The following is a 26033-nucleotide window of genomic DNA, read 5'->3' as shown; positions in this document are numbered from 1 at the left end:
TTGAGCTGTTCAGACTGAATGGCATTCTTCCGCTAAAAAAAGCTAGACACAAAGCATCAAATACAACAGAACTCAGGTGTTTCAAGTCATACTTTTAAAAGTTTACATTCTTTTTAACTTGACACGGCATCTAAAAAACTTGCCGCTCCTGCGCGAGACACTGAAAAGGCCGCTGGATGCAGCGCAGTGGTCAAAGACATCCATCTAGCATAAGCTTACATAGAAAAACATTTGAAAAACAGCATAGATGGATTCAAAGACACAATTGGTGTGAATGGCCCATAAGTCATCATGGAAGTCATGCTCTACGACCTGGTTTCACAATGTATGATTTAATTTTTCATAGGCTAGAGATGGAGATAAACCAGAAACACCAAACAGCCAAATCCAGTATCACATTGAGGACAGCCCTTTCAGTAGCAACTTCACCATAGACCTGAACTCTGGGTTGCTTGAAAACAATGGCCCATTGGACCGTGAAGCCATTAACCCTGAGCTGAATGGTGTGATTGAGTTGAAGGTGATTGCTTCAGACATGGGCATGCCATCCCTGTCATCAACAGCCACAGTCAGCATCAACATTGGGGTGAGAATGCCGCATTTATGTGTTATTGTTAAGGTTCTTTACAAGTTAAGCTTAATCAACAGCATTTTTTAAATAATGTTTATAGCAACAAAAATGAATTACTACTTGTTCCTACTTTTCTTAAAAAAAGCAAAAATCTGGGGGCCTGGGTAGCTCAGCGAGAATTGACGCTGACTACCACCCCTGGAGTCGCAAGTTCTCCAGCCAGGTCTCCTAAGCAACCAAATTGGCCCGGTTGCTAGGGAGGGTAGAGTCACATGGGGTAACGTCCTCGTGGTCGCTATTAGTGGTTCTCGCTCTCAATGGGGCACGTGGTAAGTTGTGCGTGGATCAAGGAGTGTAGCATTAGCCTCCACATGCTGGGAGTCTCCGCGGTGTCATGCACAACGAGCCACGTGATAAGATGCGCAGACTGACTGTCTCAGAAGCAGAGGCAACTGAGACTTGCGCCACCCGGATTGAGGTGAGTAACTGCACCACCACAAGGACCTACTAAGTAGTGGGAATTGGGCATTCCAAATTGGGAGAAAAGGGGATAAAAAAAAAAAATCATTAAAATACTCACCATTTCAAAAGTATAGCCACAAGACGTAAACAATATGCGTGTTAACATGATTTTATTGTGATAAAATTGCTTACTAACTGTTTCTGTGAAAAGTTATATCCAATTTTACAACACTGTAGCCATGACAACATAATGCCATAAACAACCATAGAAATACCCTAAAAATGACAATTTGAATAGCTTTACAGCTTAAATAATACACAAGTTTTAATGTAAGTGCTTTCATAAAATTATAAGCTTCACATTTCTGCCTTTGAACCCTCCAAAAATTGGCTTAATTAACTTCCATTGTAAGTGTCTCACTGTAACTTTGATTTTTGCTTTTTTAACCTCCTGAGATCCGAGCGTGACTGCTGTGTGGATTTCCATTTCCCTTTTTGATTTGCAACTAGTAGAACCCAATAAACAAGCAAATAAATAAATAAATAAATAAATAAAATAATTAAAAAAATAAATAAATAAAATTATTCTTCCTAAAAAATCATGTCCACATATGTGGACAGAGGGACTAAGTTGTGAAATTTTAAATAATACCACACTATAGAATGTCAGATTTGTTTTCACATAAAATTGTTTATTATGTTTCCAGGAGTGTTGGTTATTCATGTTTTTGAGACGTTACAGACATTACATCAGAAATTAGCTTAATTAATTCTAATTCAAAATAATGGCCAGCATCATACAATCATTAAAATAAAATTCTACATGATACATTCTGAATCTATGTACTGATTACTATTGTCCCATGTCTGCCAAACATGTTGAGTGGTCCAAACATCATCTGCAGCCTGAAACTAAACTTAGATAGCAAGTTTGGATTGAATGTGATAGGATGCTCCATTGCTCCCTGTTTAGTGAATTGCTTAACCTCCAGTGTGTTATCTGTCTGCACTGGTCTGAGAACAGTTGAAAATGCACCTTATTTGCATCCTAACTCCTAAGCCTCTGAAAGCAACACTTTCCAGCTTTTTGATAAACCCATTGATTCTCAATGTGATAATGCACAGTAAATATAGGAATGCATTTACTAATGTTAACGAATAGAACCATATTGTACAGTAATAACAAAATAAAAATAACAAAATGAATATTAAAATGAAGCAAAATTACCAACATATATATTTATGTTGAAAGTTATTCAAAACAACTAACAAGTTTTTCCACTTTTAAGGGAATAATGTCCCAAAATCCACATATGTGGACAACATGTTTATCAGCATGCTGACGCACGAAAAAATTTATGATTTTTTTAAAGCGGCATATCAAACAAAACTAGAGACGCTACTCTTTACACCCAAATAGGTTTAAATGAAAAAACTTAAAGAGGTTTCTTACCAGAGGCACTTTTGTTGGCTCTGCGCCTGTAGAAGCTTTTCACAGAAATTGATGTCATGTTGTTATGTCACGTGACTCAGTTCGGCAACTTGTAATGAATATTTTAACCATTAAATGACAGTGTAGATTGTTGTAAAAAATATTGTAACGTTGGAGCGGTCTCCCATCCACCAGAGGGAGCCCTCACCTGAATTCTGAACTCTGTCACTTCCTGTTTCCTGCCACATCAGTTCCTGCCATGTCACTTCCTGTTTGTCTTGTATATAAGCCATGCATTCACACTCCCATATTGTGAAGTATTGCCAGTTCACCTGCTTTACCAAGTGTTTATCAAGTGTATTCTTGTTCTGCCATATGTTATGATCTTCTGCCTGTTTATTGGATTCACATTTCTGGATTACCCTTTCTGTCTAGTTGAACTTATTGGATTGTTTGCCTGTTGTCTACCACTGCCTGTTATATTGACCAAATTTGAGCCTTCTGATTTGGATTTGTTCATTAAACTCTTCTGCATAATGGATTCTAACCCGATCTCCAGTCTGAGTTCGTTACAGAATACTTCGCCAGATCTGAATCCAGCAGAAGTGTCACAATTTCAAGCAGCCTTTGACTACCAAAGCGGAGTCTTACAGCGATTCCAAACTCAACTCGCCAGTTTGCGTGCCGCTAATGAACATCTGTCTCATTATATTCAATCTCTTCCACCTACAAGAACTGAACCGGTAAGATTTGCTCTACCAGATAAGTTTGATGGTTCAGTGGATAAATGCAAGGGGTTTTTACGCCAGTGTCAGATATTTCTCCAATCAGCCTGAGGTCTTTCATCTGGAAAGAACTAAGTGTTCATTTATGATGACTTTACTCACGGGAAAAGCACTGGATTGGGCATCGGCTGTCTGGGACATGGACAATCCGGTACAGTCCTCGTATGATTATTTCTCAAAATTGATGTGTTTGAATATCCAGCGGGGGGCAGGATATTTCTGTACAACTGTTACACTTACGCCAGAAAAAAACAATCAGCTGCTGAATATGCTGTTCGATTCCGTACACCAGCCACTCAAAGTGGATGGAATGATATTGCTTTGAAGTCGGTCTTCCATGAGGGGCTTAACCACAATTTACAAGTGGAACTTGCATGCAGAGATGAAACTACCACCCTATCTCAATATATCAACATGGCTGTCAAGTTGGATAATTTAATTTGAAATAATCCCTGAGCAAAAATGTCTCAAGCCTCTTCACCACCAATCGCCTCATTCAGTCATTCGGCTCTAGAACTACCAGAATCCATGCAAGTAGGATATACCAGGGTGTCACCAGAGGAATGCCACCGACGTCTGTGCGAAAGACTGTGTTTTTACTGTGGACAATCAGGTCATCAATGTGCTGCATGCCCCAATAAAACCAAGACCTCCAGCAATGAGGTGAGTGAGGGGATTTCTCCATATAGGCAGAAGTTCAAACTACCACTAACGACTGATTTTAATGGAAGTCATAACTATGTTTCAGCATTAGTAGATTCTGGAGCAGCTGTAAATCTGATCCATCATGAACTCATCACAGAACTCAGTATACCTACCTTACCATAAACCCCATCCATCAAAATAACAGCCATCGACAATGAACTCCTAGGAACAGGCATATACGAACTGGTCTATTCCACACTGAAAAGATTTCATTATATGTGATATCCTCCCCAAAGAACCAAATCATCCTGGGCCACCCATGGTTAACCGTACATAATCCCAACATATCCTGGGCACAAGGTGAACTCATCAAGTGGTCAAGTTATTGTCAACAACACTGCTTCCAGTCTGAAATCTCTCTGCCATGTCTCCACCAGCATAGAAAGTCCCGATGTTAAAGTTCAAACCAAGATTCCAGAGGAATATGCAGAGTTTGCTGAAGTTTTCAACAAAACCAAGGCAACCCAACTTCCCCCTCACCGTCCTTGGGATTGCACCATCGAACTCCTGCCCAATGCAGCTCCTCATAAAAGTAAGGTGTACCCACTATCACTTCCTGAGACCCAGGCTATGGAAAATTATGTTGAGGAAGCATTATCTTCAGGCTTCATACGCCCTTCTACGTCCCCTGCTGCAGTAGGATTCTTTGTGGAGGAAAATGGACGGCGGTCTCAGACCCTGCATTGACTACCACAGCCTCAATTCAGTGATGGTTAAGTATAGATACACACTGCCATTAGTTCCTTCTGCCCTGGAACAACTGCGTGACGCTCAAATTTTCACCAAATTAGACCTCCGAAGCGCATACAATCTCATCCGAATCAGAGAAGGAGATGAGTGGAAAATGGCCTTGCCCCCCACAAGGGGGCACTATGAATACCAAGTCATGCCATATGGCCTTGCCAGCTCACCAGCTGTATTCCAGTCCTTCGTGAACAAGATCTTCCATGACCTCCTAAACCAATGTGTCATCGCCTACATAGACGACATCCTTATTTACTCACAAACCAGAGCACAACACATTCAACGCATGAAGACCGTACTAACTCGACTACAAGAGAACCAACTATATGTTAAAGCTGAGAGATGTGAATTCCATACCACCAGTACTACTTTCCTAGGCTACAATACCAGTCACCAAGGAGTGGAGATGGACATGTCAAAGATCAAGGCAGTTACAGAATGGCCACGTCCCACAACAAAGAACTACAAAGGTTCCTAGGCTTTGCAAATTTCTACAGACGGTTCATTAGAAATTATAGTATCACCGCAGCCCGATGACTTCCCTCCTGAAAGGTAAACCCAAGAAGTTGCAATGGACTGACTCCGCACAAACAGTGTTCGAAACACTCAAGACCAAGTTCACCACAGCCCCTGTATCCTGTAATGTTGGAATGGTCTCCCGTCCACCAGAGGGAGCCCTCACCTGAATTATGAACTGTCACTTCCTGTTTCCTGCCACATCAATTCCTGCCATGTCACTTCCTGTTTGTCTTGTGTGTGTGTGTATATAAGCCATGCATTCACACTCCCATATTGCAAAGTATTGCCAGTTCACCTGCCTTACCAACGTTTATCAAGTGTATTCTCATTCTGCCACATGTTATGATCTTCTGCCTGTTTATTGGATTCATGTTTCTGGATGACCATTTCTGTCTAGTTGACCTTATTGGATTGTTTGCCTGTTGTCTACCACTGCCTGTTATACTGACCACGTTTGAGCCTTCTGATTTGGATTTGTTCATTAAACTCTTCTGCATAATGGATTCTAACCCGATTTCCAGTCTGAGTTTATTACAAGTATTAATTTGGTTAAAATGTATTTAAATTATGCATTGCATATAGCAAAACCAAAATAAAACATCCACGCATGTGGACGCAGGGTCGCATGAGGTTAAAGCAAAGGAGATGAGTCAAAATAATTTTGTGGTAATTGACATTTTGCTACAAATGCTGTTGAATTAGCTTAACTTGTGTTGAACATGGAATATTTTATGTATTTCATGTGAGTTCCTCAGCATTACAAATGGGGTTAAAGAAATAGTTGTATTTCTGTCATTATTTCTTACCTTCATTTCATTGTTTTTTTTTTCATGATCCTAAATCTTCACACGGTTCTTTATTATGCACAACAGCAGTCATAGTCAGCAATCACACCTTCACTATACAATAGCTTTATTTGATGACCAGAAATTTTAAATCATTCACTGAAAATCTTGACCTCTGCTGTTGCTTTCAAATTAAATATGGTACCTTTTCAACACATCACCTAAAGTTGGCGGTCAATGACATCAATGTCATTGGTTCTCACTTGTGTAGTGACCAAACATCACTGACATCAAACCGGCCACCATATTTGCTTTGAGCACTATGCCACAGGGGACAATGTTCAGTGAATAACAACTCAAATGTTTTGAGATTATGACTTGCTGAGTTTTTCTCAATTTTTTTCAGGATGTCAATGACAACTCTCCAGAATACCTTGATCCTGACTATACTTTTCTCGTGAAGGAAAGTGAAGGAGGCAAGTATCTTGTTGTGCTTTTCATGTACTGAAATTAGTTTCATTTTGACTTTAAACAATTACAAGAGCCTACATGATGTTGGAAATATTTAGTAATCACTGACATCATTTCGTTGTCCCCTCTTCAGGAATATTGGTTGGCTCTGTCAGGGCTCATGATGCTGACCAAACAGACTTCAATAACCGCATCTTCTTCAACATCATTGATGGTGGTTTTGGAAGCTTCATATTATTTTCTGAGCCTTTCAGTGAAGGCTACAGGGGTAACATAACAGTGGATCCATCTACGGAGCTGGATTATGAAAGCGACCGTAAGACTTACACTCTAAAGGTTGAGGCCTCGGACTTAGGTCAGAAAAAGGCTGTGACCACAGTGGAAGTGGTGGTGGAGGATGTTAACGACACTCCGCCTGTATTCCCAGCTGGCTTGATGCTGAATGTTAAGGAGAACACCAGCCTTCCAGAGACACTGAGCACAATCAAAGGCTCTGATGCAGACACAAACTTTTCTCTTCAATATGAGCTCATTTCTACTGAATGCCAATGCAATGCCACCAGAGGGCCGTGTCCCGAAGAGTGGTTTAAAGTTTATCAAAATGGTGAGGTGAAAGCAAATCCTGACTACGTTATCGACTACGAGAAATGTGATCAAGTGTTCTTGACTGCTATGGTGGTAGATATTTTCACTGAGAAGGGAAGGAACAGCACTGAAGGTAAGTTCTGTTGCTCCTTATGGTCCAACATTAAAAAGGTATGTTTCAGGTTCAATGCAACTTAAGATCAATCAAAAGCATTTTTGGCATAATGTTGATTACCATAAAAAATAATTTCAACTCGTCCCTTGATTATTTTACAAGAAAATTGTGGTTAAAGTAAGGCACTTACAATTGAAGTGAAGGGCTAGTCCATAAACAATAAAATACACACTTTCAAAAGTATAGCCACAAGACAAACATTAAACTTGTTAACATTATTTTAATGTGATAAAATCAGGGATTTACCGGGGTTATGACATTTACCAGTTTACAGAGTTTACCACCGTTACATTGTCATGGCAACAGAGTTTTAATATTGGATATAACTTTGCACTGATAATGTTAGTAAGTGATCTTTCACACTAAAATCATGTTACAACGTATAATGTTTATGTTTTGTGACTTTACTTTTGAAACAGTTTGAATGTTGCGTTTATGGACCAGCCCCATTCACATTCACAATTTTCTTTTTTTTTTTTTTTTTTTCAATAAATGAGGGTTAGGAAAGTCAAAAATATTTTTGGTGGTAGGCTAATTAATATAATGGCACAAATGTTGTCGATTAAGCTTAACTTGTATTGAACCTGGAACACTTCTCAAATTAATTGTGCTGAACCTTGTTTTTCTTTCAGAGTATGTTTTGTTGTAAAAAGTGAAGAGTGTAAAATCTGCTAATCACCAAACAGAATTGCCAAAATAATGTCAAACATTTCCTAAACTCTCCCCTGTCTGTCACTGGTTGGGCAAACAGATTGTCCCGGCTCATACTCACGCCATTGTTTGAGCCAGTGTTGCTATGTTGGGCTAGGGTGCATTTCCCAAAACCATCGTTAGTGAACTATGGTTGCAAGTTTCATCTTTACTAACAAAGTTTAACGATTTGGTGTTTCCTGAAACTGTAGTTCCAATGAACATTCATAAACAGCATTGCAAAGTTGTGTGTTTAGAACTACAGCACTTTTACCTGTCTTTAGAAGCATAGTTCCCTGTTGGTTTGCTGTGTGGACATCTTTTCACTTCATTAAGGCTTCTTTGTCTTTTACTCCATAAATATATTTTATTCTGTCAAGACTTTGACCACATTTACATGCACTTTAATAAACGGCTTATCTGGGATTTTGCAGAAAGCGGCATTCTGAAACACCACAAACGTGTATGCAGCCATTTAAGGGATTAAAAGGCTGTTAAGAGAAAGCACTTTAACAATCATGGTTTCTGTGTAGACAGTGTCTGTGAAGACAGCTTATGTGTCCATGTTAATGCATAAGTGGCATTCTTCTATGTTTTTAAAGAGTGAGCATGTGCGTATGTGCTGGAGTGCATGGGGGTGGAATCCAGAAGTCTGGTGTAAAGGGAAACCCCACTATTGCACTGCAATTTATCTGTAGAATAACACAGTGTACGCCGCTTTCTTGTCTTCAGCAGCTTTTGCACATTAAACAGCTTTGTGGTGTAGCCTACGTGTAAATGAACTATTATAATTTAAATTACGCACAAATTATTAAGTCTCCCACTGTGTAAAGTCATAAAGGACAGCTCTATATTGGTGACTGAACAATGGATGTGTGACATAGTTACTACGGTTTCGGAAAACAGTCGTGATTAGCTAGTTAATTTTTGTTAAATAGTGACTACCTAATGCTGCATCATACAGTGTTGTACGGAAGCACACCCCAGATTGGGATGCTCAAACCATCTGAGCAATGTTTTGTTAACGCCACAGAGCTACTGTGTTTACACTATTTGGGGGAATCAATCTACAAATGGCTTACAGTTGCCTTACATATTAAATTGGGATAGTAGAAAGTATTTTAACATATTAAAAAAAATTACACACTTCATCTTTTAAGTGTAGTGTTTCACAAAATTATTTTACATATTTTCATATAGACTGGTTCAATTAAGTTCCTTTATTCATTGAGGTCTGTGTTAATGAAGTGCATTAAAATATTGTTTGCCCTTTTGTAGGGGTTGTCTCTATTAATATTGAGGATATCAATGACAATGCACCAGAGTTCATCACACTGCAGGAATTCTATGGTAAACAAAAATAGGATTTAGTTTTTTTATTTAATCAATGAGATCCATGAAAATGTTATGTTTTTAAATAGATTTATATGACATGTTTTTAAACCAACAATCATTAATTGCACCTAAACTACTGCACAAATTTGTAAACATATTTCTGTTTCTCTAGTTGTACTCCTTGAAAGAGTTGAGAAGGGCTCATCAGTCGCCAAAGTTTATGTGAGTATAAAAGTTTACTTTAACTGTTTATGTACACTTTACTGTAATACTGTAATATAATTTTTTTCCACTGTGACATAATTGTCAGAATACAATGCGTGTGTTCTCACTGGGTTTGTTTCCACTTATCCTTTTAAGGCCCAAGACAGAGACAAAGGAGTTAACAGAATAACTGACTTTAAAGTTTTAAAGGTGGAGTATGTCAGCGGTGATGTGACTTTCCCGCAGGATTTGTTTTTCAACGCTGACTCTGAAGTTCAGCAAGATTCTGCAGGAATTTTTAGTGCAGATATACGGTGAGAAATGTATATACAGTATTAAAGCTGATGTGTGTAATTTCAAACAGCCTTTTTGAACACTCCCTCATCTTCCCTTGATCAAACAAACAGATAGTCCCGGCCCAAACTCACATGACTGGTTGAGTCATTGTTGTTGTGTCGGGCTGGATGGGTCGCTCAAAACAGATGGAGGATTTTTGTAGCAAAACACAGACACAGTGTTTACAATTTTCGAGAAAATTAACCTACAAATGGCTTACTGATAGTTGACTCTGCATATTAAGCTGGGATAGGAGAAAGTATTTTAACACCTTTATAATATTCAGGTCCCAGAAGTCACTGGCCAGTGACCAGGAGGGAAAGTATATTGTGGAGGTGCAAGCATGTAACCCAAATGCTGAGGTGAAGCTCTGTTCCACCTCTGTGATTGAGGTAGGACCTTTCATTCATTCATTCATTCATTCATTCATTCATTCATTCATTCATTCATTCATCCATCCATTTGTTAATTTTCTGCTTTCTAATCTCCTTATTTTGCAGCTTCTCACAGTTGACAGCTCCTTCAGAGTGAGTCTCAGGTTTAGGTCATCAGTATCAGAAGTCAATGAGAATTTACCCCAGATTAGAGGGTAAGAAACACTTTAAGGTTAATTTTTAATGTGTCCTTATATTCAGAAATGAAAATACATAAAAAAAATAAATAAAAAAAAAACAGTGTCCTTTTCAAAAGAAAGTCATTAAGTGTACTCATATCTATTTCAGAGTTCTGGCAGGTGCTACAAAAGCAACGGTTCACATCTTTAATGTGTTTAGTGAGTCGGAAACGCAAAGGTAAGTATCACAAACACACATGCATATACACACATACTCTCACAAATAAACATATAATATCTGGATTTTCCATAGAGTTAGAAAAGAAAAGGCATTGTTGAATCTTCATTCATTGTTGTGAGTTGTATGATCCAGCAGATGGCGTGTACATCATAATATAGGATCCAAGTCAGCCTGTATTCTCCCACTCATGAATCTTGTTTCTTTTCAGTGCTGGAGTGATTAGACAAACAGCTTCCATATTATGGCAGAATTATAGAAATTTCCATCTGAGATAGATCTGATTTTGAGACAGATAGCAAAGGGTCAACAAAGGCCACTTATCCCCCGATGTTCTGATTGGGGTCTTAAAAATTAAGGCCATTGAATAGCTCGAAAAACAGGCTTAACATTGAAGTGTCACATTGATGCTTTGATTACTTTTTCTAATCTTACTAATCTTTCTAATCTTACTGATTGTAAGCAAAAGTTGATAACACGCTTCAACCGTCTTCCATGATAGATGTTATATTACATCACATGTTTTTGGTCTCATAGACCACTAATATAAAACATGTATTAATGTGTTTAATTTCCAGTTACAGCTATAGCTTTTATAATGTCTGTCTACTGGGGTTTTATAAGTTCAGTGCAAATTATTACAATTATTTGAAGGAAAAATGGAGGTTAAGTAATCATTGATGTCTCTGGGACTCCAAACATAAAAAGTAAATCTTGACAGAACTTAAGTGTTTAACCATAATTACTGTTATTTTTTTATTTTATTATTACTTTAAATTAATAGTTCAACAACATTTTTTTATTTTGTCAAAAGTTACTCACCCTCCTGTTATTCCAAACCTGAATGACTTTCTTTCTTCCCTGGAACACAAAAGATTTTAGCTAGAAAATCACTATTCACTCAATGCATTTCTTTTTTTTTTTTTTTTTTTTCATACAGTGAATGTAAAAGGTAAAAGAATGTCATCCTCCCTAACATCTCCTTTTGTGTACCTCTGAAGAAAACAGGTCATTTTTGAGTGAACTGTGCCTTTAAGTAGCATCAGTTCAATGTTTTTATTTTTTTAATTATTTGGATTTGTTTTCCAGAGCTGATGAGGTTACAGTTTTGGAGGCTTACTTTGTATTTTCAAATGGCACAGCTCTTGGCTATGATGAAGTAAACAAAATTCTGAATTCAGAGGAAGTTTATTCGGAATATGGAGTCATACTATCTCAGTTTGGATTTACTGGCATTGTAAGTCCTTAAACTTTTCCTTTTCAAAGCATTTGATTATTAAGTTCCAAAAATTAGGCATGAAAATGTTTGTATTCATTCTGTTTCATAACAGTCAACAACCGGTGGCGATCAAAAAGAGGTCAAGATTGAAGTATTCATCATGATTGGTTTGGTGGCCGCACTGGGGATCGTTCTGGTTGTAACAACCACATCACTTGTTTGCATCAGAAGAAAGTAAGAACTATTAAAATACAGAGTAAAATCATTCTGGTTTCTATCAGGGTAAACAAATACTTGCCATTTGGTTTCTATTGGTTTCCATGGTGCTGTTGGTTTGCCATTTTAATCTTTGTTGGTGTACCGCTCATTATACAAGACCTGTTGAGTCATTATTAAGGCAGATTGTGATATTTGAATGGCTTAACATTGTTATCATGCCTCTGCGGAGTAAAGCTGGGCTCGGAGTTGGAAGGTAGAGCAGATCTTGTGAATGTGGTATAAGGAAATATATATACTGTATATACTATTCAGTGCAGCAGTGTTGGAGAAGATACTTTTAAAACTGTAGTTTGCCAAGCTATGAACTACTCATAATTTAAAGTTGTAAGATACTCTTTTAAAAAAACTAGTTAGCTACACTACAAGCAACTAACAACATTATGACAGCATTAAACTTAAACAGATATGTTTACACAATAAAACTAAAAATGCTTGAATGTCACAATAGTCAAAGACATAATGAATGACAGCAGTGTTTAACTAAACCTTTTGCTATAAAAAAAAGATGCACAATGCCACGCAGGGACTTCTACACACTGTAGATTTGTTACTGTAATTTTTTTTTTTTTTTTTAATTTACATGAACCATCCAGATGATCCCATTCACTAAAATAAATCAGACTTTCCAACACTCAGCTTTAAGACTGTGTATGCAATATTATATGATAAACAGTGATGTAGCAGTTTGTTGGGAAAAAAGGAAAAATTAGCTTGTAACTCAAAAAGCTACACTATTTTAAAAGGCTGAGCTACTGTATTGAGACTAAAAAATGTAGTTAGGTTTGTACAGTTGCTACTTTTTGTTAGTTATTCCCCAACACTGCAGTACAGTGAAGTTCCTACCTGTCAAACCTGTTCTTAACATTCAGCAAGGTACCAGATGGACAACATTAACCTCCTGAGACCTGAGCGTGATTGCTGTGTGCATTTTCCATTTACCTTTTTGATTAGTAACTAACCTAATAAACATGCCCAATAATAAATAAATAAATAAATAAAATAAAAAACATTTTCTAGAGCAAGCAGTTTTCATAAATATTGATGACAACATATGTGGACAGCAGGACTAAGTTGTGAAATTTTAAATAATACCAAGCTATAGAACGATTATTTTTGAGGCGTCAAAGGCATACCATCAGATATTAGCATAATTAATTCTGATTCAAAGTAATGGCCAGCATCATCCAATCACTGCCAACCATGTTAAAATAAAATTATACCTTATAAATTCATACTGATTACCATTGTCCCATATCTGCCAAACATGTCAAACATCATCTGCAGCCTGAAATTGAACTTTTGGTCGGATTTTAGAGAGCTATAGGATGCTCCCTTGCTTCCTATTTATTGAATGGCTTAACCTCCAGTGTGTTGTCTGTCTGCACTGGTCTCAGAACAGTTCGAAATTCCCCTTATTTGCCTTTGACTCCATATAAAGCCTTTGGAAGCAACATTTTCAGCTTTTGGATTCTCAATGTGATAATGTACAATAAATGTAGGATTTCTAAGGAAAAAATACACTAAAGTACACATTAGTGTACATTGTGTTTAGCAGTGTGGCATTTCACGATAAATCATTCAAATTTTAAAAATGGCATATTGGATGAAACTCTAATCTTTTGACTCAAACAGGTTCAGTGTAAAAACTTAATTGGGTTTCTTGCCAGATGCAGTTTTGTTGAAATTTCTCCCAAATACAAACTCCGCTGTGGTCGGCGCTATGTTGTTTTCATGTCTCATGACTCCATTTGTCTAAAGTTTAACCATTTACTGACAGCACAAAGTCTCTTGAACTGAGATCAGTTGGTTTAAATTCATTTAAATTATGCACTGCGTATAGCGAAGACAAAAAAACAATGTCCACATGTGTACGCGAGGTTGCACAAGGTTAAAGAAGAACCTCTCAGCTCTGTCTGGATCCCAAACACAGACAACACAAATCTTCTTAGCAGATTCAACAGATTTAAAATAGATGTTCTTGATGTGCACCCAAACACTAATGCACACACACAAAAGTTATTCCATCCTGTTTGCAATGATGATGGTTTTATAAGTAAACACCATCTGAAAAGGTTAGTTTAAGATGAAAGAAAATCAGGATTTTAACGATTAAATGATGACAGAATTTTCATTTTTGGGTGAACTATCCCTTTAACACTGCTGTTTCTTTCATTCTCAAGCTACAAGAGGAAACTCAAGGCATCCAAAGCCATGAACTCAGCATCCGCAGTGGTGATCGAGAACCAGAAGAGTGGGCCTGTCGTACCTGGAACCAACAAATACACCAAAGAAGGGTGAGATAGACATTGTTAGCTACAGTACCTTAGTGCCACAACAAAAATGCTGGCCAAATCTCAGATCATTCTGGACAGGTATTCTGTCTCACTTCTGGTGTGTAACCCTCTATGATATGTATTCCACAGAGCAAACCCAGTGCTGAATATGAATATTGACACAGCCACAGACCTTGGCTTTGATGAAGATGACTCCAGCACAGACAGAGAGAGGTACAGTGCACCATTTTATTTTATTCTGGACATAGACATAAAATTTTATATTCATAACAAAAAGCTTTGAGTTGGAACTGAAATACATTTAACATGAAATAGAGTATGATAAATTATTTTCACACTTCTTTCATACTGCTGTACTGAAGTCTTTGTCAGTGGTTCTTAGCTGGTTTTGCTTCAGGACCTTATTTTTACATTAGACATCAAGTGGTGACCCAACACAGTACCAAATTTGAAATTTTTTTTTATAAAATTTTACAAAAGTAAAACAGCAACAACAACAACAACAAAAAGTTTTTAAAAATCAATGTTATAGTTTATTATAATTAATTTATTATATTTTGCTAAGCCAGTAATACACAAAACACAAACTGTTAAAACTTTTTAAAAATTTTTTTTTTTTTTTATGTGGTCTAGGCCATATTTCTGTATAGTTTTGTTCATAGTTTTCAGGGATGGAGGCACATCACACAGCCTGTATATGTTGCCATTTGTCTAATTTAGCTTATTAGCTTATACCAAGACAGATAAATTGCACCAAAATACTGTAGAGTTTGATTAAATATGCAGACTTTGATGTCAACAAAAAAAGATATACCTGTATATGAAGCATTTTCTCCCTTGTAAAACTCTATACATTTTGCAACTAAATAATGTTTGATTATATAGATTGCTGAATGCATATAATGAAATTGAACATTGTTTTTTTTTTTTTTCCGTTCTGTCCGAGGCTGTATCACAACCCACCAGTTAACCACTGATCTATGCTATACAGTTTCAAAAGCTATTCATTTTTATCTCTCAGTGTCATTCTATTGTCAGTTTGTGCTGCATTAGCTAAAACAGTCATGCTCATGTCAGTTATTTATTTCATAACGTATCATAATTGTCCGGTCTCTCGGGCAGCGTGTGATTGCACATAATTACAGCCTGTGGACAATGAGATATAACAATTGATCTTCCATGAGCACCTGCTCTGAACTGATCTGAACAATGCAATATCATATATTAAAAAACTGACTTGCCATCTGATCTAGGATTGTTTATCAGATTTCAGTGGTAAAAGAGGGAAATGTGCCGACGATACATCTTAGTACAGTTCTGTGGTCATCCATTAGAGTTGCCATCTGTTTATGTTGTCTTGTGAATAATAGCATCTAGATTATTGGTTTTACATTAAGCATTAGTGTTAGATGAACGTCTTGTTCCTGTGATATTGGTGACCCCATGTTTCTCAGAATCACACTAAGCTATACTGCATGCTAAATGGAGCATGTCTTTGGTTTTCTTTCAAGCAACCAAACTTGTCCAAAATGTATTTTTAGGTAATGTTTTTTTTTATTATTATTTATTTATTTTACAATGACCTCTTGTCACCATACAGAAGATGTTTTTGAAAGGTTGCTTTGTGAGATTCTGATTTTGTGTGTTGTGTGTGTTCTGTTTTAGCCTTAGTTCCCTGGACTACAACATTGATATGACCATGACAGAAAAAGACACTATGCCAATGATGGTAAATATTTTATAAAAATAAAAAATACTATATTTCAAGCATATTTTCATGCCCACTTTGAATGCAAAAGCATGCTTGTTTAGACACTGCAAAAAAACGTTCTTAATCAGTATTTTTGTCTTGTTTATCAGTATGAATATCTAAACATCCTTAAAACAAGATATATTTTCATGAGAAGTAAATAGACATAGATATTAAGTAGGGATGTTCCAGTACTGAAACTGGTATCGGAATCCAGTTAGATACCACACTCGTACTCGTAAAAAGAGCTCCGATACCAAAAACCATACCATCTGAAGTACAAAAGTCATTATGTAAACAATCAGCGCACAAATTCTAATCACATTATGTCCTAGTGAGATTCTTTTTGTGTTGCAGATGACAGCAAACAGAGTGCAAATTCAATATGTAGCACGAGGCATATACAGAGTACATACTTAGTTAAATAGCAGGCTTTTAGCAGTTTAATATTCACTTTGAGTCACGTAGCGCTGGCTTTTTCGGACTGAAAAGCTACCGTGATCACATAGAAGCACTTCAAAATAAAAGCTCAATTTAAATGAAAAAATTAAATAAAATAGTATGACAGAAATATATCACTATTGTAAAGTTATGTAATATTCACTGTAATACTACTACTACTACTTATAATTAATAATAATACTAAAGCCAATGGTAATTGTATTACATTTAAGCAATATCTCACATATTTGATGCTCTTATGCACTTTATTTGACAAAATATAACTCCGATGCTGTATTTTGGATTATGCTGTGAAGTTCTGTATATAAGAACTTCATTTAATAAAAAATAATACAACATTATGTTGAAATTGTATTGTTCTATTTTCATTTGATTAAAGTTTTAAATAAGTTGTTTATTTAAACACCATTTTGATGATAAAATTGAAATAATCTGTTGATATGGAGTAAAAAAAAAAAGAAAGAAAAAAAAGAAAAACAGGCATCGAACTCGGTATCAACGAATATCAGAAATAAAGTATCGTCACTTGTACTCATTCAAAAAATTTGTTTCGGGACATTGTCTTTTTCAAAGACAAATATAAAATGTATTTTACTTCAATATGCCAATGGGGTGAAAAAATAAACTTGTTTTCCCTTAGAATTAAGTTTATTTTTCATACCCCATTGGCAACTACTGTAGTTTTTTAAGCTTAAACCTTACTAAATTTTGTAAATTTTTCTGAAAACAAGACTTAATATCTTATGTCATTTTGCTTCTCAAAGTGGATGTGTCTTAAAGGAATATTCCAGGTTCAATACAAGTAAAGTTCAATCAACATCATTTGTGACATAATAGTGATTACCACGAAAATTAATTTTGACGCGTCCCTCCTTTTCTTTAAAAAAAAAAAGCAAAAATCTGGGTTACAATGAGGCACTTACAATGGAAGTGAATGGGGCCAATTCATAAACGTTAAAATACTCACTTTTTCAAAAGTATAGCCACAATACATAGACAATATGCACAATACATTAACAATATAAGTTGAAATTATTTTTGTGGTAATCAACATTATGCCACATATGCTGTCGATTTAGCTTAAATCTTCTGTGGAAGGGACAGGACTAAAAAAATTATCGATCAATCATTGCATTCAGTCCGAATGTAATGATAGGATGTCATTCCTGTCTGTCAATCTAGATTTGCATACCGCTGCGCAACTTGTTTGCGCAGTCAATCACACGTCATCAGCGCGGGTACCTTGATGCTGTGCAGAGCGAGTGCGAGAATGGAAGATGAACCGCAGCTAACTTATGTTCCTCCTTAACCACCAGTAAAAGGAAACAAGAAAAGAAAGACCGTGTTAGAAACTTCTACAATGATAAAACGTCTGGATCAAGAGCGTGTGTGTGTTCATGTGTGAGAGGAGGCGTGGCTTTGGAGACACCTCTGAAGCGAGGGCGGTCTCTAATGCTTTCAAAGCTAGCTTGCTAACTGTTAGCCTCTCTGGATTACACACCCTATCTTTAACTTGTATTCAACCTGGAATATTCCTTTAAGGATGTTTTGTTATTTTTCCTGATAAATAAGATGAAAATACTGGTAAAATGATTTTCTGCATTGCAAATGTTGAGGACTTTGTTCACATCTGCATTTGCATAACTTTAAGCTTATAATATTAATTGGTTTGTTTATGTTATTGAGTGATGTTTTTGTTGGTTTGGTAGGTAATTGAAGAAGAAGATGAGGAATATGAGAATGTATCTCCTTACATTGAGCCTCTGGGTGCTGCATTAGCCCAGCGAGAGAGAAAGAGAGATTCAGAGAGCCCCAGTCTTACTTTTGAAAACCCTTCTATGAGCACCACAGACCTTTAACCTCCACCTGCCTGAAATTTGTTTATTTGGCCCTGTCAAAAAGAGAAAAGACTCTACTAACTTTCACAAATTACCTCAATACCTTTAGAGTTGACCCATGACTTTAATCAATCAGTCAATATAAATGTGGTTTAACAATTCCAGTGTGCATTGGAGGGCCAATAATGTACTTTGAAATATACAAGTTTTGTAAAAAAAATAAAAAAATAAAGACAGGGAAAAAAGCTTTTGGGATGGAAAATGTACTATTTTCATGGCACTATAAAAGAAGCGGTAATTCAAACATGTTTGAAGTCCAATGTTTACTTTGCTTTATTGTTTTTCATTTTCTATCATATCTTTTTTCATATTAATGATGGAACTCTTTGAATTAAACCCAATCCTTCATCTAATATTCTCACATACAGAAGAATGGAACTCAATTGCCACACTCCACAACCCCCCCCCCCCCCCCCATATGTCCTGTCTTTGAACAAAACGACACAAGCAAACAGTTAAGCAAAACAAGAATTGCATCAACAGAACAATTTACAGCAAATCTACAGCATGACACTGCTTGTGAACCCTGCCAAATATTACCTGGGGCTATCCTGCTAGGCTTAGGTTTGAGTAAAATCAAAGCAAGCAAATAAAGACCTCAGATCTTGCTAAGCCAGTTTGGTGGCCAGATTGTAGATATCTTATACTGTCTGTATATGGTATATTGTTATGAATATGTGCTAAGTGCAATCATTTGATAGCATGTTCTCTAAATTTTGCTACATTATTCAAATAAAGTCATGTCGTGTGATGGCCAACATCAGTGTCCATTTTCTCAATAACAGCTGAGTGGTTGCTTTAGCCTTGTAGATGTGGTTTAATTTCAAAACTTTTCACTTTACAGCCATTACAGTAGTCACAAAACATCACAAGGAACGTAAGGCTTAAAAGTATGTTTGTTACTGGTGTGCTGAGATTAATTTCTAATACAAGACAGATCCATTGAAAATTACAGGATTGTACAAAAGCAGTTAGAAAAGGAATACTTTTAAATGTAAGAAAAACATCAAATATTTCAGCGTCGCAGAATCAGAGACATAATTTTCTTGTTGATTGAAACAATGAATTGTTTAGGGTAATTTTTGCAAATCATAGTACTTGGTATTGTCACTCCATAAATCTACTCTACTGCTCCTGATATATATATATATATATATATATATATATATATATATATATATATATATATATATATAAAATAATGAATTTATATTTACATGTTGAATAATAACAATGTTAAAGGTATAATTACTTGTGTATAACTTTTGTATGTCAAAGGGCACTTTAAAAGTGATCCTTACTGACCACAACATCTGTGTAACAAGGTCTTGACAGAAAAGAGGAGAAAAACACTCAAAGTAACAAAGCTGGTTATTGCCATTTCAAAATAACCAGAAAGCAAGCAGAAATCAAAATGTCTATACTGTATTTGTCCTAAGTGTTTGAAACCAAACCTAATTAAATGATAATTATGGGTGATCATCATTATACATATGGGGAGCTTTCTGTGGTGCAATGTCCATTCGAGTCATTACAGAGGCCTTAAAGTGCTCTGTAAAGAAAAAAACTCCTAGTAGGGAATGTTAAAGGGGCTTATCATTGAACAAAACCCAACCGTGCAATGGGCCATCACTGAAGCCAAATCTGGGAGAGATTGTCTGATTAGGGCCATCATCATGGTTTGGTCACATTCAGCCTTGCATGGTGAAATATCATCGGCGAAGAAGGCATTTGCGAAGGAGGAGCGCCTGTGAAACCTGAATTTGCTTTATAAGAGGACCGACCACACAGAGCTCACTGCCAAACCACACAACTTTCTATAGTTCAATATTGCATGCCAAAGTTCACCAAATTTGAACCCAAAATTTGCATTGACAGATTTCTTTGCCACTGGAAGCGAAATTCCTGATTGTGCGGAATCCCCTTGACTGTATTTCTTCTGTGGAATTTCACTGTGCAAGGGTGAATGTGACCGAGCCTTTAGACTGTGTGTCATGTGTTCCTTAGTTTTCCTCATCTTGATGGGGTCTGGAGCAACAGCTTGGCCGCCGGACATTCCTAAACCACTGTTGAACAAGATTCTGTTGATGCCTGCCCCTTGAACCTTTCTTGTCCTCTTTATTATTGCTCTGTCCTTTTGCTGGGCTTGTTTCGTTGGGGTCTGATGTAGGGGGAGGACTAGAAGGCTGCGGCACAGGTGTTTCTGTTGGGTCTATGTGTGGAGCATCTGTCAGAGTTGGCAAGGCTGAAGGTTGTTTGTTCTGTTTTTTCACTTGTTTCTCCAGGTGTTTCTGGATGGCTGTACCCAACACTGCCCCCTCAACCACTGCACCGTACACCTCCCAAGTCATCCCCTTTTCATCCCAGCTCACTTCCTGCACAGGTTCTGGCACTTCCTCTAGGGCCACCCCTGGTCGTGGCTCTGGCTCTGGGATCACCTCAGGTGCAGTCAGAATGATTGGGCTCATAGGAGCTGTGGCAACTGAACGAAATTCCACCTTCAAGCCCACTTGCAACTCAGCGTCTTTTGTCTCTATGGTCTGTACTGTGTCTGTACTGCACTTCTTGGCCAGTTTCCCGAAGGAAGAGGGAAAAAGGAAAGCAGCAGAACCCACAGGAGGAGTCATGGGGCTGGTGGCCACGGACTGATACATAACCTCCAGACTGACCTGGGTTTGCACGTGCTGTTGGCGTCCAGGCGAGCAACTCAAGGCCGCCTCTTGAGAAAGCAGCCTAGCATCCCTGGATTCTGAAGATTCGGTTTTCTCCAATCTTGTGTTGACCTCTACTGCCTCAGACTGCGTAGGCTGATCTTTTAGACCAGCAACACTCACATTTAAAGAGGTCCTTGGTTCAGTTTTTGTGTTAGCTTGTGTGCTGCTTGAGTCTGTTTTTGGTGGGGGACTTGAACCTGTGCTTTGCTTGTTTTCCTGCTGGGTTTTTTCCATGTTTATCCCATTGTTGCTCTCACTCTTACAGTTCTTATTGTCCTCTTGTCCCTGACCTCCAGGCAAATTTGGCTCATCAACATTGCTGTTACTAAGACTAATACTAGTCTTCTGTACTTGGCTGACCTCAATCATATTTGCCACTATGATGGAACCATCCAGACTCTCATCCTCAGTTTGTCCTCCACCCTCAATTGATGTCTTAGCTTCAGTAGGGGAGCTGGAAGTCTTCTGTTCCCCAAAATCTTCAACTTCCTCAGATTCCAAAGTAGAGTCATGATTGGTTACCAGTATGGTGATTTCCTGGTTAATCTCCAGGTTGAGGTCTTGTCGGTCAGTCTTAGCTGCAGGTTCTTCTGCTTGGTTAGCACTCTTCTCTTGTTGGCACATTGGTTCCAATGGTTCATCGCTCTTGACTGCTGTTTGAGTGGAGGATAAATCCTCTTCTAATCGTAGCTCATGTGAAATTACTGTCTTAATATGATCTGGTGTAACCTGTTCGGACTGCTCCTGGATGGTGCTGCTCATATCCTCTTGAACCATGATCCCAGGGTTTTCAGATGCTTTTGTCAGGTTTTCGTCACTAACTGTGTCACTCATAAGGGGTGAATAGTCTATACTTCTGTCATCAGTGTTTAAACTTGAGTTGGTCCCTGAACCAACTTTCCAAACTTCACTTTCTGTCAGAACAGGACCCTCCATGGGTTGAGATATGGGCTTGTGTTGATTTGGGAGAGGAGTAGGGAAATATCAGAGCTTGACTGTCTCACACCAGTGATGGTTTAGCTAAAAGATGAGAAAAAATAGGGGGAAAATCCCATAAATGCATTTTGTTCATTCAAGTGCAATATGAAAATGAACATTTGTCATGCATTAATAATGACACAAAAATGGCTTTAACAGAATTGAAAACAAGATTAAAGATTAGATAATAGGTTTGAAAACCTGTTACAGATCAAATTGCCACCACAGTTAGTGATATGAGATCAATTAAGCATATGATGGATGTTTTGCAAGAATCACAGACACTCACAAAATTCATCCATTCTATTCTTGAAATAAAAATACATAAAACTTCAGCCTCATAATACTTACAAGTACAATAGTATCCCTTGTCAATACGTCGATTCAGTTTTGAGAGAGATCAAATGATGTCCCTGTTTCGGAAAGCAGCTGTCTGATTCAATGAATCAAAAAAAAAAAAAAAAAAAAACTATGATGATACACAATGAGACTGTCGTAGTATAATAATAAGCCCCAATGATACATACCTCAACTGTAAGACCAACCGAGAACTGTATCCATCTTTTCAAAGATTTCACAGCTAAGGCGTATTTTCACACTCCATGCTCCTCTCATGATGATAAGAAGCAGACTGTAGATTGTTTGTTTTCCAGAAGAATCTCAGTGGATGGTGGTCTTTGGATTTCACTGTGGCTGAGTGTACTGAAAGCTTCTGATTTTTAGTTTCCCTGGAAACCAGACTCAACCTGGCAGAGTGAGTGGTAATGAAATGACAAAGTCACTCTAGCTCTTTAATCAGAAGAAAACAATGATGATTAATATTCTGTTATGTTTTAGAAAAATAAAGACAAGGCTCCTTTGTAATAAAAACTCAAATGAAATGCATTTAGATTGACAGACAAGACACTAAATGGATGAACCAGTAATAATGGCTCTGTGATCACTGCCTTGTCCCTTCTGAAGTACAATGAAAATAAAAATTTCATAAGAGACACTTACTAGTAATTTGGTTTACTACAAGACAATGTAAGTCACTAGATTGCATATATGTGCAATACATCATCTGGATCTTTGCTATAATAACTATTCTTTTTGATTTTTAGCGAACAGCAGTCAAGTATGTGCCTGAATGTCAACTACAGTATAATTTGCATATAAATAAACAACCGCTGCAAGATTCTTTTTGTATGTGCGCAAGTGTGTACTTGCATACTGGCCATGGAAGTGCTTGCTAGAGAGGTGTGTTTTATCGCCTATGTTCTCACCATTGAAATAAGGGCTTTTGCCAATCACACGCTCCCACAGAATACCTGTTGCCTAGCAACCAGCCATGTACATTCGGGGGGGGGGGGGGGGGGGTATGTACTGTGCTCATGGGACACATGCCATGTTCAAAAAACAAGAGGATCCAGCCTGCCATTGCAGAAAAACGAGGAGGAAGTAAATAGGGATGTAAAAATGATGGGGATGTGGAAGAGGAGAATACAGGGGAGCAAGCAGAGCAGAGGGCAGAAAGATCAACTGTGAATTTAGTCACAGTGAGAAGCCTTTCCTAAGGTTAGAACTGTTTGACATTTGTGTCTACTGTAGGCATGAACACTAACTGTTACATTTGCCTGCAAGTGGAATTATTTATAACATATTTAATAAACAATTCAGGATAGTTTATTTCACTGTAATAGCTGACATACAGCTGTACAATCTTCATATATGTGTTTCCCAACTTTTATTGGGGCACAACCTTTGCCCCATCTGTAAGGCTAAAGTGCCCCTTCTTCGACACCAAACCTAAAATGTGTTCCTTATAACTGATATTATACTGGAAATAATTTATTTTCAGTAAAAGAATTATTAGGCCTGTGGTTAAAGTATTAATGTTATTACCATTAAAATTTACTTTAAAAGTCAAACTAAAAACAATTGATTCTGTGGGTAAATACAGACTTCCTGTAACACTCTTTAAGGGTTTGGATATGGAAGGAGACAGGGAGCAGTAACACACTTCAGGTAGGCTTTTATTCTCTGTCTTCAGTTCATTTGAGTGCAGCCATCTCAGGGATTTTTATTTGTCAGTTCAATGCAACAAAACTCTTAAACTTCTCGAACACAACCAGCTTGTCTAGCCACACCACTCCCTCAAACATATGCCCCCCATCACCACACTTACCAAGCAGATTCATCTCAAACTTCAAATATAGTCTTATTTTATAACAGCCTGATCTCAGTAATATACATGCTGTGTGTACATTTATATTTAAAATTTTTGTACATTTGAATAGATACTAAAATGTAGAATATGGATGTTTGAAAGCACCTAAAACAAACATTCATAGCTTTAGAAACTTACAATATTGACAACTCCATTACAAAGATATTTGAATACACAAATCGATTGTTATGTTTCCTCCCCGTCTAGGTGTGGGGGAGAAAACAAGTGATAAAGAACAAAATTATTTAAATGAAAAGTATATGGAGGTCTTCACTCCTGTCCCAACCGATAACAGCAGGTTACAATAATAGTTACAAGTTTATTTTCTTCTATGAACACAAAAGGAAGCATTAAGACTTCGAGGGGACCAGGCCAAAATAATAAACAAAAGGAGTCTAGCTGATGGGAGGCACAAACTACTTACCCTTACAAATAAAGAAATAGAAAATTAACAACAGAAGTCTAGCCTCACTCCCTATCTAGCCATAAACAGGAGAAAACAAGGTTAACAACAAAAGTGGCGCCCACCTCTCTACTGCTTCCATAAATGTTAAGGGATGGAACTAAGCACACACCCAACAAAGGATTTTACACTCATAAGATTGTTTAAAAAAAAAAAAAAAAAAAAAAAAAAAGGCAACTGTTTACCATAGATTGCAACTTCAAGTTCTTAATAACAACAGTACTAAACACCAACATTGCACATACTGGAGCAGGAGGAAGGAGTTTCTTCTAGCTGACTTTCCATCTCAGCTTTATCCACATGTTCCCCATGTTGTCCACCAATCAGAGCAGCTCAGCACTTGACCTTAATCATTGGCAACTGATGTCAGTTAATCTGGTTGGGAAAATGACAGAGAGAGAACACAAGGAAAACAACAAAAAACATACAAACACTGTATAATCAATATACAATCAACCACTTCATCCACAGATGTAACAAGGAAATAAATAAAGAAAGAAATATGTCCTGGGACGTAACAATTATAAATATATTTTTTTACATTTTTACTGTTTTATAGATATTTTAGATCACTTAACCCTACCCTTAACCTCTAAACATAACCACATTTCAACAATATAAAAACATGTAACAAGTAGATTAATGTACAGTAGCAATAATTTTTGATACAATATATTCATTTATATATATTAAACAGCCACTAATCCCACACCTACTCCTAAACCTAATCATAACCACTTATTAAGTATATAAAACACATAACAGGCAGATCAATTTAATCAAAAACTTTTCTCAGAAAAATAGCAAAATTCAGTACAAAAGTAGCCCAAAGGGCAATGCGCTGCATCTGATGTGCTCCCTGAAGGCATTCAATAGCTTTGTTTGAGTTAAATGGTGGAATTTAAACGATTAATTGCTGTAAATCTTCTCCTGATGCACTCCATACCAGTGCTGTGATACCTCAGTCAAACATATACATAGCAGAATACGGCGTGTCGCAAACGGTCACGAGACACTTCAGAAACAATAAGCATTCAACATCACTGCCATAAAACTGCTGGTCATAATGCTTGAGGTGACAATTTTTTAATTCTGAAAACAAAGGGGCCTGGGTAGCTCAGCGAGTATTGACGCTGACTACCACCCCTGGAGTCTTGAGTTCGAATCCAGGGTGTGC

General features: G+C 37.2%; 2 protein-coding genes across 3 annotated transcripts in view; one reads left to right on the top strand and one right to left on the bottom strand.

Moving 5' to 3' along the window:
* Window positions 1-19588, top strand: part of LOC127412952 (cadherin-related family member 2-like) — a 32385-nt gene extending 12797 nt beyond the window's left edge. Inside the window, exons 17-31 of the mRNA XM_051649686.1 lie at window positions 347-586; window positions 6410-6479; window positions 6608-7192; window positions 9203-9274; window positions 9432-9481; window positions 9620-9777; window positions 10086-10191; window positions 10300-10388; window positions 10522-10590; window positions 11680-11827; window positions 11922-12043; window positions 14269-14382; window positions 14512-14595; window positions 16048-16111; window positions 18304-19588. Coding sequence (XP_051505646.1) covers window positions 347-586; window positions 6410-6479; window positions 6608-7192; window positions 9203-9274; window positions 9432-9481; window positions 9620-9777; window positions 10086-10191; window positions 10300-10388; window positions 10522-10590; window positions 11680-11827; window positions 11922-12043; window positions 14269-14382; window positions 14512-14595; window positions 16048-16111; window positions 18304-18453 — 2121 coding nt within the window. The 3' untranslated portion in view covers window positions 18454-19588. The remainder of the gene's footprint in view (window positions 1-346; window positions 587-6409; window positions 6480-6607; window positions 7193-9202; window positions 9275-9431; window positions 9482-9619; window positions 9778-10085; window positions 10192-10299; window positions 10389-10521; window positions 10591-11679; window positions 11828-11921; window positions 12044-14268; window positions 14383-14511; window positions 14596-16047; window positions 16112-18303) is intronic.
* Window positions 19589-19754: 166 nt separating this feature from the next.
* On the bottom strand, window positions 19755-22885 carry LOC127413017 (G protein-regulated inducer of neurite outgrowth 1-like). 2 transcript variants are annotated; one of them, XM_051649797.1, is made up of 3 exons: window positions 22712-22885; window positions 22536-22617; window positions 19755-22226 (listed from the first exon to the last, which is right to left on the bottom strand). In XM_051649797.1, exon 3 carries the CDS (start codon window positions 22140-22142, stop codon window positions 20496-20498), a length of 1647 nt encoding a protein of 548 aa, XP_051505757.1. In that variant the 5' UTR covers window positions 22143-22226; window positions 22536-22617; window positions 22712-22885; the 3' UTR covers window positions 19755-20495. The 2 variants fall into 2 exon arrangements, with proteins under 2 accessions (XP_051505757.1, XP_051505758.1); XM_051649798.1 differs by lacking the exon at window positions 22536-22617.
* Between the last annotated feature and the right edge of the window lie 3148 nt (window positions 22886-26033).

The sequence above is a fragment of the Myxocyprinus asiaticus genome, chromosome 22, assembly GCF_019703515.2.
Source record: "Myxocyprinus asiaticus isolate MX2 ecotype Aquarium Trade chromosome 22, UBuf_Myxa_2, whole genome shotgun sequence".
Taxonomy (NCBI): domain Eukaryota; kingdom Metazoa; phylum Chordata; class Actinopteri; order Cypriniformes; family Catostomidae; genus Myxocyprinus; species Myxocyprinus asiaticus.
The sequence above is the reverse complement of the archived record's forward strand: the minus strand, read 5'-3'. Positions and strand labels throughout refer to the sequence as shown.

Bases quoted from the DNA above. Each gene is read 5' to 3' on its own strand.
- LOC127413017 (XM_051649797.1), bottom strand. From the start codon at position 22,142: ATGGAGGGTCCTGTTCTGACAGAAAGTGAAGTTTGGAAAGTTGGTTCA.